Source organism: Myxocyprinus asiaticus, chromosome 28 (assembly GCF_019703515.2).
Source record: "Myxocyprinus asiaticus isolate MX2 ecotype Aquarium Trade chromosome 28, UBuf_Myxa_2, whole genome shotgun sequence".
Taxonomy (NCBI): Eukaryota; Metazoa; Chordata; class Actinopteri; order Cypriniformes; family Catostomidae; genus Myxocyprinus; species Myxocyprinus asiaticus.
Window position 1 is genome coordinate 27,835,673 of NC_059371.1, and position 18,632 is coordinate 27,854,304.

General features: G+C 40.7%; 1 protein-coding gene across 2 annotated transcripts in view; it reads right to left on the reverse strand.

The window, feature by feature from the left end:
• LOC127419134 (ubiquitin conjugation factor E4 B-like) overlaps positions 1-18,632 on the reverse strand; it is a 40,244-nt gene that overhangs the window by 1,806 nt on the left and 19,806 nt on the right. For both annotated transcript variants that reach the window (XM_051660289.1, XM_051660287.1), the window contains 18 exons: positions 17,610-17,751; positions 17,219-17,319; positions 16,399-16,513; positions 15,024-15,107; positions 14,812-14,868; positions 14,598-14,714; positions 14,387-14,485; positions 12,938-13,051; positions 11,902-12,100; positions 10,637-10,775; positions 9,333-9,432; positions 9,000-9,127; positions 8,816-8,914; positions 4,840-5,075; positions 4,594-4,720; positions 4,298-4,442; positions 1,656-1,790; positions 101-292 (listed from right to left, as the gene is read on the reverse strand). In XM_051660289.1, the coding sequence (XP_051516249.1) occupies positions 101-292; positions 1,656-1,790; positions 4,298-4,442; positions 4,594-4,720; positions 4,840-5,075; positions 8,816-8,914; positions 9,000-9,127; positions 9,333-9,432; positions 10,637-10,775; positions 11,902-12,100; positions 12,938-13,051; positions 14,387-14,485; positions 14,598-14,714; positions 14,812-14,868; positions 15,024-15,107; positions 16,399-16,513; positions 17,219-17,319; positions 17,610-17,751 (2,329 nt within the window). The remainder of the gene's footprint in view (positions 1-100; positions 293-1,655; positions 1,791-4,297; positions 4,443-4,593; positions 4,721-4,839; positions 5,076-8,815; positions 8,915-8,999; positions 9,128-9,332; positions 9,433-10,636; positions 10,776-11,901; positions 12,101-12,937; positions 13,052-14,386; positions 14,486-14,597; positions 14,715-14,811; positions 14,869-15,023; positions 15,108-16,398; positions 16,514-17,218; positions 17,320-17,609; positions 17,752-18,632) is intronic.

The window sequence follows — 18,632 nt, forward strand, 5'->3', positions numbered from 1 at the left end:
TTATGTAAGTTGTTTCCAATACAATTCAGCACCACACAGTAGTAGAAGTAGGGGAAGACTTCTTACTACTACTGTGAGATGTTGCTGAGCAGATGCAGACCTGGTCATCTGCAATGGCTTTAGCAAATCGGGCACAGTCCAGCTGCAGGTAGATATCAGTTAACTGATCCAGGAGCTTCTTTGGCTCAAAACCATATTTTTCAGGGTTTTCCACCTTCAGGTCTCGACATTTAGGCCCACACAGCTGCTGAAGGTTATAGTTCAACATGGCAGCCAGACGAGGCCCCAGTTCCTGTTCAATAAAACAGTATACACGTCAGCCACCGTACAAAAAATTAATCACTTATGTTTATTTTATCCTGAAACTACATATACAGAGTTTTGCTTATCAGTAGAACTGTCCTTTCTTACACCTCTCTGAATAAGCAGCTCAACTTTCCCTGAAGACTATAATTACCTGCATAGGACAGAGTGCAGGAGATTCATTTCCAGCCAGTGGCAGATTCTCACGTTTTAACCAAACCTAGATTCATCAGACTACCTATTTAGTACTTTACCTATTTCATAGGTAATAATTAAAATAAGAAATGTCCTTCTTAATGCCATTCAACTGTTGTTTGTTTGGTGAGAACATGCTTCAACCGACAAGCTTATACTGCTGTCCTGCCATTGCTTAGATCTCTTAAACCCCATACACACATGCAGCGACTTTATCACTTGATGTTGCTAGTCTCTGTACTGTGAAGTCACTCTTGGGTGTTCCTACTGCTGTTACTCTAACATTATTGGTGGACTGCACCACTGGTCATATCTTTAAAAAATGTGATCACAGATTAGATATATTGCCGGTAAAACTAACATATCATTTTAATTGAATTTGGTATTCCTTTTCTTGCCGTTAAAATTTTACATTCTGCTGTGAAGAGTGTTGTTATATACTACAGCAGTGCTCAACGCATTTAATCATTAACCAGATTAACAATCTATCAATGTACTAAATCTACAAATCAAACTCACACAGACTGCCAACAATTATTACAACTTTATTCTATTTTAACAAATAATACATTTTCTTGTCCCTAACAAATTAACATTCTGCAGAGAAGAGTGTTTTAATATGAACTGTAGTAGTGCTCAACAGCTTATTACATCATATCATTAAAAAGATGAACGAACTATCAATGTACGAATCAGACTCACTCAGACTGCTGACAATTTCCTTTCCATGCATCATTTTTTTATTATATCCATGTGTGGTTACAGACAAATCATATAGAACCGTGAAATCCCTCATAGAAACTTCTCCTGTCTTGCCTGCACTCGACTCCATTATCTTAAAGGAGATGGGTGACGTGAGCTCTAGTGATCACCACCTTCGCTCCTATTGGTTGTCGCTCCTCATTTGCATAAAGTTAAACTTTTCTCAACTTTGTCGTGACGCTCACCATGCCCACATCTAGTTGCCAGAGGTCGCTCGTGTCGCTTGAAGTCCCAGTTCTTATTGAAAATGAATGTGATTGTGTTGCTTTGTCACTGGAAATCGCTGCATTTGTGTACAGGGCTTTGATCCACAGCTCTCAGAATGCCAATAGAAACTGGCACAAGTGTGTTTGTTTTTTAAAAGTGGTCAAAATGAGATACATTTCTGTACTTACGGGCCTAAGGAAGGGCTTTTGGACCTGTTTGGTAAGGATATGGAACATGTCCACTGTCTCTGTAGCTAAAGCCAGGTACGAGCGTGACACTCTCTCATCCTGAGTCAGCTGGGACTGACGGCTCTGTTGCTGGTCCTGAGGATCAGAATGTTTAAAATCAAATCAGAACTCATCTCAAGGACAGTTCAACAGAAAAAAGACAAGTGAAGGAAAGAACAGCCAAAAGACCAGGGTCAAAGTTTAAGGGGCGCTTGTGGCAAAAACGCCCCATAAATTCAAAATGTGGGGGCAGAAATTGCCCCAGTGTTTTTTATTTATTTATACATGTAACATATCAAATAATTCTTAATATTCTATTCTAAGCCAAGGTATACACATTATCACATAAAACATGATGTGATGTTGATTTAGCCTAATTTTATGGGTAGGAGGTAATACATATTTTATATATATATAATCTAACTATTAAGATTGGGAACTTACGTGTGAATAAAATGAACTGATTAATTTGAAGTATTTGAGTGAAAGAATGAAAAATGCCCTTATAAATGTAAAAATGCCTCTGAAAATTAAATCCAGTGGGCAGTGATTGCTCCTTCATGGAAAAGTTCATTTCTGACACTGCTCAAGACACAAGCAAAAAAAAAAGAAAAAAAGAACTATGTTTCAAGCATAATCTATAATGATACACTATATTGCCAAAAGTATTCGCTCATCTGCCTTTAGACGCATATGAACTTAAGTGACATCCCATTCTTAATCCATAGGGTTTAATATGAAGTCGGCCCACCCTTTGCAGCTATAACAGCTTCAACTCTTCTGGAAAGGCTTTCCACAAGGTTTAGGAGTGTGTTTATGGGAATTTTTGACCATTCTTCCAGAAGCGCATTTGTGAGGTCAGACACTGATGTTGGACGAGAAGGCCTGGCTCGCAGTCTTCGCTCTAATTCATCCCAAAGGTGCTCTATCGGGTTGAGGTCAGGACTCTGTGCAGGTCAGTCAAGTTCTTCCACACCAAACTCGCTCATCCATGTCTTTATGGACTGGTGCGCAGTCATGTTGGAACAGGAAGGGGCCATCCCCAAACTGTTCCCACAAAGTTGGGAGCATGGAATTGTCCAAAATCTCTTGGTATGCTGAAGCATTCAGATTTCCTTTCACTGGAACTAAGGGGCCAAGCCCAGCTCCTGAAAAACAACCCCACACCATAATCCCCCCTCCACCAAACTTCACAGTTGGCACAATGCAGTCAGACAAGTACTGTTCTCCTGGCAACTGCCAAACCCAGACTCGTCCATCAGATTGCCAGATGGAGAAGCGTGATTCGTCACTCCAGAGAACGCGTCTCCACTGCTCTAGAATCCAGTGGCGGCGTGCTTTACACCACTGTATCCGACGCTTTGCATTGCACTTGGTGATGTATGGCTTGGATGCAGCTGCTCGGCCATGGAAACCCATTCCATGAAGCTCTCTATGCACTGTTCTTGAGCTAATCTGAAGGCCACATGAACTTTGGAGGTCTGTAGCGATTGACTCTGCAGAAAGTTGGCGACCTCTGCGCACTATGTGCCTCAGCATCCGCTGACCCCGCTCTGTCATTTTACGTGGCCTACCACTTCGTGGCTGAGTTGCTGTCATTCCCAATCGCTTCCACTTTGTTATAATACCACTGACAGTTGACTGTGGAATATTTAGTAGCGAGGAAATTTCACGACTGGACTTGTTGCACAGGTGGCATCCTATCACAGTACCACGCTGGAATTCACTGAGCTCCTGAGAGCGGCCCATTCTTTCATAAATGTTTGTAGAAGCAGTCTGCATGCCTAGGTGCTTCATTTTATACACCTGTGGCCATGGAAGTGATTGGAACACCTGAATTCAATTATTTGGATGGGTGAGCGAATACTTTTGGCAATATAGTGTAGATGCTTTAGGACACCCACTTTAATACTGACTCCTATTCAATAAAAAAAGAAAAACATAGACACAATACAGTCACTTCTTACATTACAGAGTACGCATTTTAGAGGTTGACCAATAGTGGATTTTGCCGATATGATAACTAAGGTGTTGGACAAGGCCGATAACCGATTAATCGGCCGATAGATTTTAAAATGTAGTTATATAATAATAAAAAAGTTCTTAGTCTATAATTACCATGAAGTGCACAGACATTGAGGCTACAAGACTCCAAAATGAATAAAATCCCAAAAGCAGTTTATTGTGCAACCAAAATCCCAATAATAACCAGAAAAATTAAGATCTGGCACATAATGTGGGACTTTTAACCATAAACAAGCCTGAAACACATGGGGACTCTTATTTTAAAATGACAGAGATTTGGCTCTGTTACAATGCACTATATGCAAATATTTGCCAAATTAAGTTTTTTAATAGCCTGTGTATATCACCAGATGAGGTTTATTGATAAAAATTTTTTAAAAATAAATAAATAAATAAATAAATAAATAAATAAATAAATAATCTACCAACAACTATCGGCATAGATTTTTGCCGATAACCAATAGTTCCAAAAAGCAACTATCGGCCCTGATTATTCGGTAAAACCAATAAATCGGTTGACCTCTAATGCATTTAGGGGTGGCAAATGAATTATTGGTCAAGTTGTGATATCTGCTGACCCTGGGCAGCTGATCCCATTGCTCTTTGTTCTTCATCTCCTCCTGGATCTCATGGATGCGTTTCAGAGACTCCAAACTCTCATCCAGCAGAAAAGTTGTATCGTTAATGAGCATGTTGATGTAGCGTACAAACTGCTTTCCAGAGCTACAGAATGAAAGAGAGAGAAGAAAGATCTATTTTGATTTGAGTTACCAATGACATTTACAAAGTATCCGCTGTACAAATGATGGTTTAACACTACATACACTTAAATATTTCAAAATGTTTTCAAAAATTAAACTAGTACTGAACTCACTTGAACTCCTCAAGGAAGGTGCCTTGGTGGCTGACATTTTGCCACAGACTTTTAAATATGGTGCTGATGTGGTAGCGAATGGTGAACTTGTCATAGAACTCACTTGTGGCTCCAGTGTGCTCCACATCTAGGGAAGAAGTTAAAGCAATTAGCATGTACATACAATACAATGCAGAATGATGTCATTTATTTAAGGCATTATAATGTCCCTCCCACTGATGGGTAACAGAAACCACCCCTTTTCACCTGTATAGAACTTCATGAGGGCGGGCACAAGCTGATTGACAGCCTGTGGGTGGTTCTCCATCATCTCAAAGAAACGCTGAGTGCGTGGCTGTACTGCGGGGTTGGTGACGAACAGCACCTCCACCAGCTTGGCGATCAGGTATGGGTTCTTTATGTAGTTCTGACTGCAAATGAAGACCACCAGGAAGGTCACAATGTCCCCAGTGCACGGCTCATAAAGAACCTGTGGAGAGTACCTAAGCAAAGAAAGAGCAAAAAAGTGAAAAATCTGTGAGTATGCAGTATCAAACACTTCCCTCTCAATATCAGATAATGATAATTTACCTTTTAAGGACTAAATATTATTTTAAATAGGCCTGTCAATATTTTGTTGATTTAGCACCCTAAAAACACAGCGCTGAAAACTAGTTAAACATAACGTATCCAAAATGAGATACTCTAAAAGCATCTGTATGACCCACGAGTACATACACCAACAACTGAAAATAGCTCAGATTAAAGTAGGAAATTAATAGGGTTATGTGCAATGATATGGAAATAAAAAATATTTAGACTTTTAAGACACTTTTTGTAAAGTAGAATCTGCCACAATAATCTGCCACAATAATTTGGTTTAGCTGTGCACTCACTGATTGCACTGTATCATTAAGTGATTTTAAGATGAACTTTTATGTATCTTTTATTTTCTTTATCATTTACATGTAAAGCACTTTGAATTACCACATTGTATAAAATGTGCTATATAAATAAACTTGCCTTGCCTTGTCTAAATGTAAATTAAGTAATGTATTGAAATTATCTGAATTATAATATTAAAATTATCATTATTAATTTTTGTTTTTGTTTGGGGGATTTTTCCCCTTTTTCTCCCAATTTGGAATGCCCAATTCCCAATGCGCTGTAAGTCCTCGTGGTCGCATAGTGATTCGCCTCAGTCCGGGTGGCGCAGGATGAATCCCAGTTGCCTCCGTGTCTGAGACAGTCAACCCGCGCATCTTATCACATGGCTTGTTGAGCGCTTTGCCACGGAGACATAGCGCGTGTGGAGGCTTCACGCCATCCACGCTCAATTCACCATGCGCCCCACCGAGAACAAACCACATTATAGCGACCACGAGGAGGTTACCCCATGTGACTCTACCCTCCCTAGCAACCGGGCCAATTTGGTTGCTTAGGAGACCTGGCTGGAGTCACTCAGCACGCCCTGGGATTCGAACTAGCGAACTCCAAGGGTGGTAGCCAGCGTATTTTACCACTGAGCTACCCAGGCCCCAATTATCATTATTACTTAATAAATTGACTTTATTTGGGGGCCTTTCTTAGTAAACATACTAAACTCAGCAAAAAAAAACAAAAAAAAAACATCCCTTTTTCAGGACACTGTTTTTTAAAGATAATTTTGTAAAAAAAAAAACAAATAACTTTACAGATCTTTACTGTAAAGGTTTAAACAATGTTTTCCATGCTTGTTCAATGAACCATAAACAATTAATGAACATGCACCTGTGGAACGGTCGTTAAGACACTAACAGCTTACAGACAGTAGGCAATTCAGGTCACAGTTATAAAAACAAAGGACACTAAAGAGACCTTTCTACTGACTCTGACAAACACCAAATGAAAGATGCCCAGGGTCCCTGCTCATCTGCTTGAACATGCCTTAGGCATGCTGCATGGAGGCATGAGGACTGCAGATGTGGCCAGGACAATAAATTGCAATGTTCATACTGTGAGACGCCTAAGACAGCGCTACAGGGAGACAGGAAGGACAGCTGATCATCCTCGCAGTGGCAGACCACGTGTAACAACACCTGCACAGGATCGGTACATCCGAATATCACACCTGCGGGACAGGTACAGGATGGCAACAACAACTGCCCGAGTTACACCAGGAACACACAATCCCTCTATCAGTGCTCAAACCGTCCGCAATAGGCTGATCACCGGCAACAACGTCGCCTATGGGCACAAACCCACCTTCACTGGACCAGACAGGACTGGCAAAAAGTGCTCTTCACTGACGAGTCGTGGTTTTGTCTCACCAGGGGTGATGGTCGGACTCGCGTTTATTGTCGTAGGAATGAGCGTTACACCGAGGCCTGTACTCTGGAGCGGGATCGATTTGGAGGTGGAGGGTTCGTCATGGTCTGGGGCAGTGTGTCACAGCATCATCAGACTGAGCTTGTTGTCATTGCTGGCAATCTCAACGCTGTGCGTTACAGGGAAGACATCCTCCTCCCTCATGTGGTACCCTTCCTGCAGGCTCTTCCTGACATGACCCTCCAGCATGACAATGTCACCAGCCATACTGCTCATTCTGTGCATGATTTCCTGCAAGACAGGAATGTCAGTGTTCTGCCATGGCCAGCGAAGAGCCCGGATCTCAATCCCATTGAGCATATTTGGGACCTGTTGGATCGGAGGGTGAGGGCTAGGGCCATTCCCCCCAGAAATGTCCAGGAACTTGCAAGTGCCTTGGTGGAAGAGTGGGGTAACATCTCACAGCAAGAACTGGCAAATCTGGTGCAGACCATGAGGAGGAGATGCACTGCAGTACTTAATGCAGCTGGTGGCCACACCAGATACTGACTGTTACTTTTGATTTTGACCCCCTCTTTGTTCAGGGACAAATTATTCCATTTCTGTTAGTCACATGTCTGTCAAACTTGTTCAGTTTATGTCTTAGTTGTTGAATCTTTTTATGTTCATACAAATATTTACACATGTTAAGTTTGCTGAAAATAAAAGCAGTTGAAAGTGAGTTTATATATTTACACATAAATGACATCTTGCAGTTTGCAGCATGTGTCACAAATATACAGTAGTTTATACAGTAAATATTACACACCTGCTCAGTAACACTTAATTCTACCTTGCAAAGGCAAAATGCAGTAACTAACAACAGAGTTATGACTGAAATCGTGTCTCTTAGACCAGTATTTCTCAACCACAGTGTCGCGGCACACTAGTGTTAATGAACGAATAGAAAACAACAGGTGTATTGTTTTACTCACAGACTAAAAGTTGTTTACTTGTGCACAGCATAGAGTTACAGATGAAATGAACAGATGTGGCTTGTCATGTTTCTCTCATGAAACATAAACAGAATATGAGAAACTGTTACACACGATTACCAAAAGAAAATTCTCCCATTTTAAAAAAGCCCAAAAAACTGTGATACGATGTGTAGATTCTGAGGGACTGTAATCTTCACGGAATGTGTTTGACATCTGAACCGCTCAAGGGAAGACTGGCGGCTGCTCCCGGGTCCTAATGCCTGCAGTATCCAACCTCTGTCGATGCAACTTACATGTGAGTTTTGTTTTGTTTTTCTCTCAACAACGTGATTTTGACCAGGTGCAACTTCAGGTGAAACTTTATTTCCGGAAAATATGGTAAATAAATACATAAATAAAAAATAAAACATTTATTTGCTGTGGCGTTGCAAGAATTAATTTGCAAGAACAAATCTACAAATTGGAAAAGACGCAAATTTGTTGGTTTTTCATTACCCAATTAGTGCTCTTGTCACTTCACTCACATGTGACCTCATTATACAGCATACCTACTGTGTGTTAATTGTGTTTTTTGCAAAGCCGAATTTCAAACATTATGAGTAAACATGCTACGAAGACAGTCAGAAAACATGGACAAGTTCTTGAAAAGGAAAACTATCGACGATGGTTATGTGGGATAGTGGTGTGCCATGGGATTATTTAATCGTAAAAAGTGTGCCGTGGCAGAAAAAAGGTTTTGACAGTGGGAAACACTGTCTCAGACAATGATCTGTCCTGTGACATATGGTTTTGGCCCAACTCTGCCCAGATTCAGAAAACAAAGTGAGCCATTTTATAATCCACATTTGCAGGAAAATCAAAAAGCTCTGAAGACATTTTTGTTTGTTTCAGTGTTTGCGTAGTTACTGCGTTTTGGCTTTGTAGGGAAGAATTACTTCATTATGTACTCATAAACTTACTGCACAATAAAAAGTAGGAACTCGGCCACATCTTCAATGTAAAACTCAGGCAGTGCTGCAAAGCTTTTGGGGATCTCTGGGTTCAGAGGCAGGGTTACACTGTAAGGAGACACAGACAATCAGAACAGGACATCCTCTTGTCTAGAACTAGAGTATCTGAGGAGGAGAAGTGAAATGGACTGACTGTGGGAAAGTGGGCACCACCATGCACAAGATGAGCTGGATGACCATACTGAAGAACTGTAGACATCTGCGCAGCAGGTTCTCGTCCAGCAACCCTGCATCAGCGCAGGCTTTAGAGCGCACCAGTTTCTGTCAACACAACAGCATACAATGAATTCAAGCATTTACCAACACTCAAAACAATGTATTTTTATTACTTCGTAATATGATGGGCAAAAGCATTTCTTATATATAGCATTTTTGCTAACACAGTCAACAGCATTTCTCAACATAACAGTTGTTTATTAAAACTATCACAACTTCTCTGTAAAGACAGGCAAATGAGAGAAATCACCTTCAGCTGGGTTTTACATCTCTTCAGCATCTCCCGATGACGACTAGCCAAAGGGGAGTCCTTCCACTGGTTTTCACTGTTCTTCAGCTCTTCAACAGTTCTGTAAAACACACACATTCACCTCTTCTAACACCTTAAAAAATACTCCACAGATAATATTTTTGGCCCATCTAGGTGTTTTAAATCCTGCTGACAGCAGGATTCACTAATGATGTGTATCATCCAGGCTTCATGAAACCAGTAAACAAATGTGAGCAGTCTTCTCCAGAGACTTGAATTCCTGCCAATGTTTCAGCACTATCACTAACATAGTCACTGAGCACTTTATTAGGAACACTGTACAACTACTTATTCATGTGATTATCTAATCAGCCAATCATGTGGTTGCAGTGCAATGCATAAAATCATGCAGATAAGGGTCAGGAGCTTCAGTTAATGTTCACATCAACCATCAGAATGGGGAAAGAAAATGTGATCTCAGTGATTTGGACCGTGGCATGATTGTTGGTGCCAGACGGGCTAGTTTGAGTATTTCTGTAACTGCTGATCTCCTGGGATTTTCACACACAACAGTCTCTAGAGATTACTCAGAATGGTGCCAAAAACAAATAACATCCAGTGAGTGGCAGTTCTGTGGACCAAAATGCCTTGTTGATGAGAGAGTTCAACGGAGAATAGCCAGACTGACAGAAAGGCTACGGTAACTCAGATAACCACTCTGTACAATTGTAGTGAGCAGAACAGCATCTCAGAATGCACAGCATATCGAACCTTGAAGGGGATCGGCTACAACAGCAGAAGGCCACGTTGGGCACTTCATTACGACCATAACGTTCCTAATAAAATGCTCGGTGAGTGTATAAGCGGTGAGACATTAAGCCAAACAAAGACATGACTTGGGGCCGCAACCTAGAAACACCTTGTACAAGAGGCACTAGGACAGGACAGGATTAACAAGCCTCATCAGACAGAGATTAAGGGCTTTTTCAGAAAGTGTGACATATCTATCATAGGCTAGCTGACATCAATGGTAAGGAATGCAAGATGTAATCCAGTTTCTTTGTGGAATCACCTCTCCTTTTATAACATTCATACAGTGTGTTGTGTATTCATATAGGGTGAAGTGAATATTTTTTCTACGTATTTATACTTTCTCCTATGCCAACTTAAATGTGCAGTCAACTTTAAGTATGTCGTTTTTAGTCTGAATTTTGCAGAAAGTTTAAACAATCTACAATTACATTACAATATTCAACATTATCAATAATGGTAACAAGTTGAAACTGTGGATCGCTGTGACACACCTGTTAAGATCCCGGATCGCCCTCAGTCTGCGTATGTAGCGTCGACAGCATGGGAGGATGGACAGGTGATGTGCATGAAGCGTCAGGAAGAAGCACTCTGTAGGAAACTTGGGCTCTGAGAACCTGGATGGCTCTTCCTCTGCAGAGGAAGGGAAAGAATGTTAGATTGAGCGGTTTTTTTTGGGGGGGTTTTTTTCAAGAACAAGCGCAAAGGTGGACCCGGATAGTTGTCTGTTTCAAACAAACCGATTGCCTGGGAAAGGTGAATTACACTGCGCTTACTACAAAAAAAAAACTGGAGCAACCTGGGGTTAAATGACCCAGCACACTCATGACGAAGTGCTTCTTCGTTCTTGGCTCAGAGCCAAATGTAGTTTGAAACAGCTGAGCAATGACATACTGTTTGCTAACCTTCAGACATCTGCCACGTTGCTGTTGGAGGCATTTAGACGTACATTTAAATACGAGTAAGATCAAGACTACATGTAAAATATCAACTAATAGGACATTGAAATGTGTTATCAATGACTTCATGCCTCATTCTGAGTAGAATTTACATGAGATCAGTAAAGAAGCTGTATTTACTACTTGATGATGATTTAAAGTAATATACATGCAGCAGATGTGTAATTTGTCATGTTTACCTTTTGCAATCATGGTGCTAATGTGCTATATGCAGCCATAATATGAGCAGTTATTGTAATTTATGATGACACTGATGCTACTGCAGAGATGGGTGTATAAGAGTGTTGATGGGCAGAATACAGACAATAGAATGATCATGGGCATATCTTACTTTGGGCAGATGTGTGAATGGCTTTCGGTTGCAGATGGCACATGAGTAAAATGTCTCTACATGAACAATTGTACAGAGGTAGGTAAATTTGCACCGGCTCACTAATAACTCTGCACGCCGGTGTGTTGATGTTGACTAAGCTCCTGATCACACCTACCAATGATGTGGACAAATGGCAGTAAGAAGGTGTTTAGCAGCCGGTAAGCTCTGTTGCTCTGTTTGCATCTCGACCAAAAAACACAGCAACAATGGCTCAACCAATGGCTGAGTTTGGGGCTGAACTACCCATTTGTCCAACCAATGAAAGATGGGGGAGGTGATTGGGTAAGCCGTCTGAAAAGTTATTATTTTCGCAATTCCATTTGGTGACACTGAAATTACACACATCACATTTAAACATTACGCTACGCTACACTGCTTCCCAAATTCCAGCATGATTCATCTGTTCCTAAATTGAGCCCACACTCACGCAGCTCTGCGAGCCAGCTCTTCAGCTCCTCCATCGTGGCATTGAGTCGGGTCTCTTCCGGGCTGACATTCAGTCGACATTTGGGGTGGAAGATGTAGAGAGGATCCACAGTTTCCAGCTTGATCTTCATACTCAGCTGCTGCAGCACCCACAGGAAATTCATCATGAAGCCATCTGTGGACACCAGCTTATCATCAGTCTACAGCCAGAAGAGAAAGAAGAAAAAAAGAACAATTATCGTTATGTCCAACAAACAGAAAAATCTCTAACAGTAACTGACAAGTGTTTATGCCTTTTTATCACAAAAAGAAGCTTTTTGCAATTAAAAGAACATCAGCACACTATGTTATGCTGACACTTACCCAAAATAATACAAAACAGAAGGAAATTGTACTCCATAATCACATAAAAAAAAACAACAGCAGATCCTTTAAAGGGATAGTTCACCCAAAAATTAAAATTCTCTCATCATTTACTCACCCCCATGCCATCTCAGATGTGTATGATTTTCTGTCTTCAGCAGAACACAAAGATTTTTATAAGTTCTGCAGGTCCATACAATTCAAATGAATGGTGATCAGACCTTCGTAGCTCCAAAAAACACATAAAGGAGACATGAAAGTAATCCATATGACAGGTGTGAAAGTGAAACAGGCTCCACATGTGACATTTAGATGTAAAAGTGAAAGTAAAAGTTTAAATTTAGAGTAAAAACAGGACTTAAATTTTGATCTTTTTCTCACCCACACCTATTATATCGCTTCTTCTGGATTACTTCTATATTTCCTTTATGTGATTTTTTGAAGCTACAAAGGTCTGATCACCATTCAGTTGCACTGTCCAGACCAATAGAGCTGAGATATTGTTCTAAAAATCTTTGTGTTCTGAGAGAATTTTTATTTTAGGGTGAACTGTCCCTTAAAGAACACCTGCTGGAGAGTTTGCAACCCTTTTTTATTCGACTAAATATCAGCTGTTTTTTCAACTGCACTTTGCAGTTAAGCACTCTTTAATAAACACTATAGCCCAGACTTACCTGCATCTGAGCCTTCTTCACATTACGATTCACCAGAGCAGCCATGTAGCTCAGAGCCGATTCCCTTGTCTCTCCATTTAGCAAGATGTTGTGCAGGATTTTAAATAAATCTCCCTGACAAACAAACAACAATTCACAAAGCAAGCATTACAAATTACATCATATACAGTATTTGAACAGTTTAGATATTAAATGACTGGGAGCACAATTAAATGAGCATGCATTTTTTTATGTGTTATTGCTAATGAGCTCTAAGGGTTTTTAAGCACGTTGCTCCGCAGTTGCTAGGGCACTGTGAAGTGGTTGCTTACTGGTCAAAGTCAAACGAGCCCACCCCCTTGTCTATATGATATTCTGGTCCCTAGATATGGCTAGGGACCAGATTGCTTAGAAAAATAATAGCACACCTCTCCTTAAAAAGCCATACAATTTGAGGTAGCATTCATGTCATTGACCTTTTTCACGCTAGCGCCATCTTTGAAATATTTTTATTTTTTTCCTTTTTCACCCAATTTGGAATGCCCAATTCCCAGTGCGCTTTTTAAGTCCTCGTGGTCACGTAGTGATTCGCCTCAGTGCAGGTGGCGGAGGACAAATCCCAGTTGCCTCCGCGTCTGAGACCATCAACCCGCGCATCTTATCACATGGCTTGTTGAGCGCGTTGCCACGGAGACAGCGCATGTGGAGGCTTCACGCCTTCTGGTTGCATCTGCGCTCAACTCACCACGCGCCCCACCGAGAACGAACCACATTATAGCAACCACGAGGAGGTTACCCCATGTGACTCTACCCTCCCTAGCAACCGGGCCAATTTGGTTGCTTAGGAGACCTGGCTGGAGTCACTCAGCACACCCTGGGATTCAAACTAGCGAACTCCAGGGGTGGTAGCCAGCGTCTTTTACCACTGAGCTACCCAAGCCCCCCATCTTTGAATTTTAATGGAAACGACAATGAGGCTGTGAGGTACAGACTTCCTGTCTCTTAAATGGCACAAACAGTATAAAGCTGTATAAAGATCCTCGATCACATCTGATTTTCCACAACTCATGTTGTCTGGAGTTCTTTGTATACTGAATGTTCTTGGGACAGATATTTTATCAATATTTTGTCCGTGGAACGGTCCAAAAACACTTTAAACTGCAGTACAGCTCATTGAAGAGACTGTACATCTATACCTTACACCCTCGTTTTCATTCCCATTAAAAATCAAAGATGACGCTAGAGTGAATAAGGTCTACATCCTAAGCAACTGTGCAGGAGGGGTTACGGGCAAAGTTTATTACATTAAGTTTAGGGATTTCAACAAAAACCTAACCCTGATTCTTGCCTTAGCAATTACCACTAAAATATCAAAGAATCTCCACTTCTGATCAAAAAAAGTAATTTTCCCCAACTAATTTCAGCAGTTCATTAAAAATCTATGATCATGTGACATGATGGAGGCCTTACCCTCGCAGACTCCAGATAGTGCTGCAGTGACTGGCTGACCACACGAGTGTTCTCCGTAGTAATGGCAGGGCCTGAGAAGTGCTTGTCACCCACTTTAGTCTATAGAACAGCAGTACAAACATAAATCATTTTCTTCCCGTCATTGTTCATTAAGGACATACCTTGTGTTAGTCTGTCTTATTTATTCTATACACAGAGTGAAATGACGTACGTCATCCTCTGCAAACACAGACAGACTGAAGAAGGCTCCAAGGAAGGAGAGTCTTTGAATTTCTCTTCCTGTCCCGGGACTAAGAGGGTCAGGACACCACAATGGCAGAGAGGTGATCTAAAAATACATGCAGACAGGCACAGATGAATGGAAGTGTAATTAAAGAATATAAAATGTGAACTGACTTTCTAAAGAAAAGGGGAAAAAAACCTACCAAACTACAAACAGGGTGAGTCTTCCCAAACTTAATTTCACAAAGTTCAGCTAAAGCCTGGAAAACAATGAAAAATTGGTCATAGACAAGAAGATCAGACGTTCCCTGGCAAGTCAAAGATGCCTAAAAGCATTTAGACATAAATTAAGGGCCTGTGTTTTGTCCTAAAATGCCTGCTAAGACTTTTAATAGAAGAGCATGAAGTCTCTTACCATTAGGGGGAACTTGAAGTTATCGCTTTCAAAGGAACATTCTTTTACAGCTAAAGTGAGCCCTTGAAGAATGGGTATGAAGATCTGAAACAACAACAATACTGATTATAGTGGGACCCGTCACTGTGCATCTAACAAACCAGACAATTCCATAAAGGGGTCATGACATGCCTTTTTTTAATCATTTTAATATGTTCTTTGAGGTCACCTTATAATATTAGTCAAGTTGTTTGCACAAAAAAGTCGTCATTTTTCAGTTGTATAGCACTTTTCACAACACATCATTTAAAAGCAGCTTTACAGAAAATTATGCTTTAACAGAAAATGAAGCTATAATGTCTGTTATGTCTTAAAGTCTTCATTCTGTAGTTTTATAAAAAATGTGACTGAAGAAAAAAATATATATTGTAAAAACAGTCATAAATTTGTAAAACAATCATTTCCACCCTCATTCTAACCCTTATGTCAGAAACACTCTGTTTTGGTGCTGCTTCTCCTTTAAGACCTGATAATAAACACCCACTCTCACCACTACTGGGCGGGACTACAGAAGTAATAAGGTTAAGTAGGCATTGGTGTGTTGTTGTGGAGGTGGTCAGATTCAAATTTCTACTACAGTGTGACATCACAATGTGGAGGAAGTGGAGAACGAGTCATTTTGGCAGCTTGGTTTCAACAAATGCTATTTTTGTAGTGAGGAAATTTTGAGCTCTGAAACTTACAGTATGTTTTTATGGTGCAATGACCTCTTATTTGTTAAAAGATCAAGATTTGATTTCTCATGTCATGACCCCTTTACCAGGTCTAAATCTAGCTAATTCCCAGTATAATCAGGCAGAACCAACTTCACTTTTCTCAGAACTAACTTTCTGACTTTTCTTAGCCATTTTTGTGAATAAATTTAACCAACTTGTCCCAAGGTGATTTGTAGTGGAAGTCAGTTCCCCTCAAGTTCACACTGGTGTCCTAGCAGAGTTATGGACATGTTCCACTTTGATAACCAGGGAGTGTCCAAATACTTCATTTTAAAATGAAAAAAACATATTAAGTATTTAAAACCAAACTTCTTATTGTGAAAGGTTTTGTTTTAAAAGTGCTTGTGCTATCTTTTTACTGTTCTCTAATGCAATGACTTTCTTACATTTTAAAGAATGGTAGTATCTAAATCCACTTTCTGGAGTCACTATACCTGATGTGGGTTAAATAAAGATTTCTTTTTAAAAACAGAGCTGTCTTTACCAACAACAAAACATTAAACATTCAAAAATACAATATCACTGCGAGTGTGACATGCATCAATAATAGAGCCCTCTTGAGTTCCAATATAAAGTGTTGCAGCATGCTGCCTGTCTCCATAATCTGCTGCAACTCCCACCTGTTTGAACACCTCATCCTCCTGGTGAGTCATGCGCACCAGCTCCTGGATGAAGCCATACGGTAGGTTCCGGCACAGCATGTAGGGAACAAGCAGGGAAGGCTGCAGAGGGGCCCTTTTTTAGGCCAAAGAGAGAAGGGGGCGGAAATCTCATTTAAATGTTGAATGCTAGTGCATTTAGAATCATAAGACTTGCTTTTTTCACACTTGGTTTGATTGCTTGATCTGAACCCAAGCTCGATTACACTCCCCACTCCCCTCGCCTGTATTATTATTTGGCTGAAAACCATGGTATGTTTCCATGATCAACGCAGTACTATCGGCAGAGTACTACCAGCAACTGTTCAGCACTGTAGCTAGGTAATGACTCAGGAAAAGGCACCACAATGCAAAGCAATTTTCACTTCACTTTTTACTTCATGTTTTTGTCTCCTTTTTACTAATAAAACTAAACAGTGCTCGCATCTGCTGCAGATGCACGAGATACAAAGAGTGCAATCTGCTTGCTAAAGGCGACTCCTGTGAAGACAAATAGCAATGAGAAATGGATTATACTTTGTGAGCCAAATTAAACATCATCAATTGCAGTTCACTTCCACAAATTCGGTCAGATTGCTTTTACACCAATTGCAAACCATGTAAACCAGTCCACATGACCTCCCTTTTTTCAAATGGACTCGGGTGTGGGGGGGTTTTCCGAGCTTTCACACCAAGCAAATTAAATCAAACTCAAATGAATTCAGATCCACACCAAGAGCTCTAGTGTGAAAATGCCCTAAAGACTGCATTGAAGTTACTGTTACATACTGCTGTTACTGACCTGGGCTGTGTGAGGGCCCCTTGGAGCACTAGTGCAGCATGGGAAATACACTGGGAACGCATGTTGCTGAGCAGGTGACTGACAACTGGTTGGCTGCACATCTGAAACAGTACGGAGAGATTTAGAAGAAAGCCATGCTGAAGAGGGAAGCCCCCTAGGCTTGATGAGATTTTTTTCTTTCATTTTCACAGGTTCGATACCCACACCCTTCGCTGACCTACTGAAAATCGTGTCCGTGTAAACTCTTTTAGAATGCATTAAGTCCTTGTAATTCTGGTTATGCAGGAATATGATTGTAAGTGCTTTACAGAAAATGCTGTTGTACATGAAACTTTGGGATTCAAATTGGAGATAAGAAATAAGTGCAAAATGCAGGGCTATCAGCAGCTACCTTTGGGGCCTTCCTCTCCTCCATGCCCACACTGTCAAAGCGCTCGATGAGGTAGTTGAGCATCTCAGTCTCTTTACATGACTCTATGGTAAAGCGGTCACTACCCGAGTCACCAGCCATACCCCCTCCAGATGCTCCTAGGCTATAGATACGCAGACAGAGAGAGAAAGAGAGAGACAGAGAGAGAGATAGAGAGAGAGAGTGTGAGTGAGTGCATCAAATAAACACCCCCTTTAATAAGTGACTTGGATCACGCTTCTAAAGAACAAAACAAAAAAAAAAATCCTTGTGGCTTTACCCAACCAGTTTCACTATTAAATGTTTCCCTTCTTCTTTAGCCACTATGCATTCATCAAACACACTTTAGGAGCATTTAGGCAATCAGAATTGGGGCTGTGACAATGCAGAATACATACTGATATTCAGATTTGTTGATTGAGCTGTTGGAACATGCTTGTCCCATTAAAACAAACAGTGAAAAAACAGAATTGTGTAAGAAACGCTGTTAAAAGAATAGTTCACCCAAAAATGAAAATTCTCTCATCATTTACTCACCTTCAAGCCATCTCAGATGTGTATGACTTTCTTCTGCAGAACACCAATTATGATTTTTAGAAAAATATCTCAGCTCTGTAGGTCCTCAAAATGCAATTGAATGGGTGCCAAAATTTTGACGCTCCAAAAACCACAAAGGATCATAAAAATAATCCATACGACTCCAGTGTTTTAATCCATGCCATCATGGATTAAATGTTATGGTTCTGTTCTGGGCAAACTCTCCACCCACAGAGCAGGGAGTGCAGCATCTGAAATGTATTGGTAGACATCATAATCAGCTGAGCATCAGCTGATTGCAAGCGTGACTCACATGACCTGCCTGAACTGACGATGCACTTGATAAGCGATATGACAGGTGTGGGTGAGAAACAAATCAATATTTAAGTCCTTTTTTGCTAGAAATTCTTCTCCCTGCCCAGTACATATACACGAAACATATGAATCACCAAGAACAAAGTAAGAATG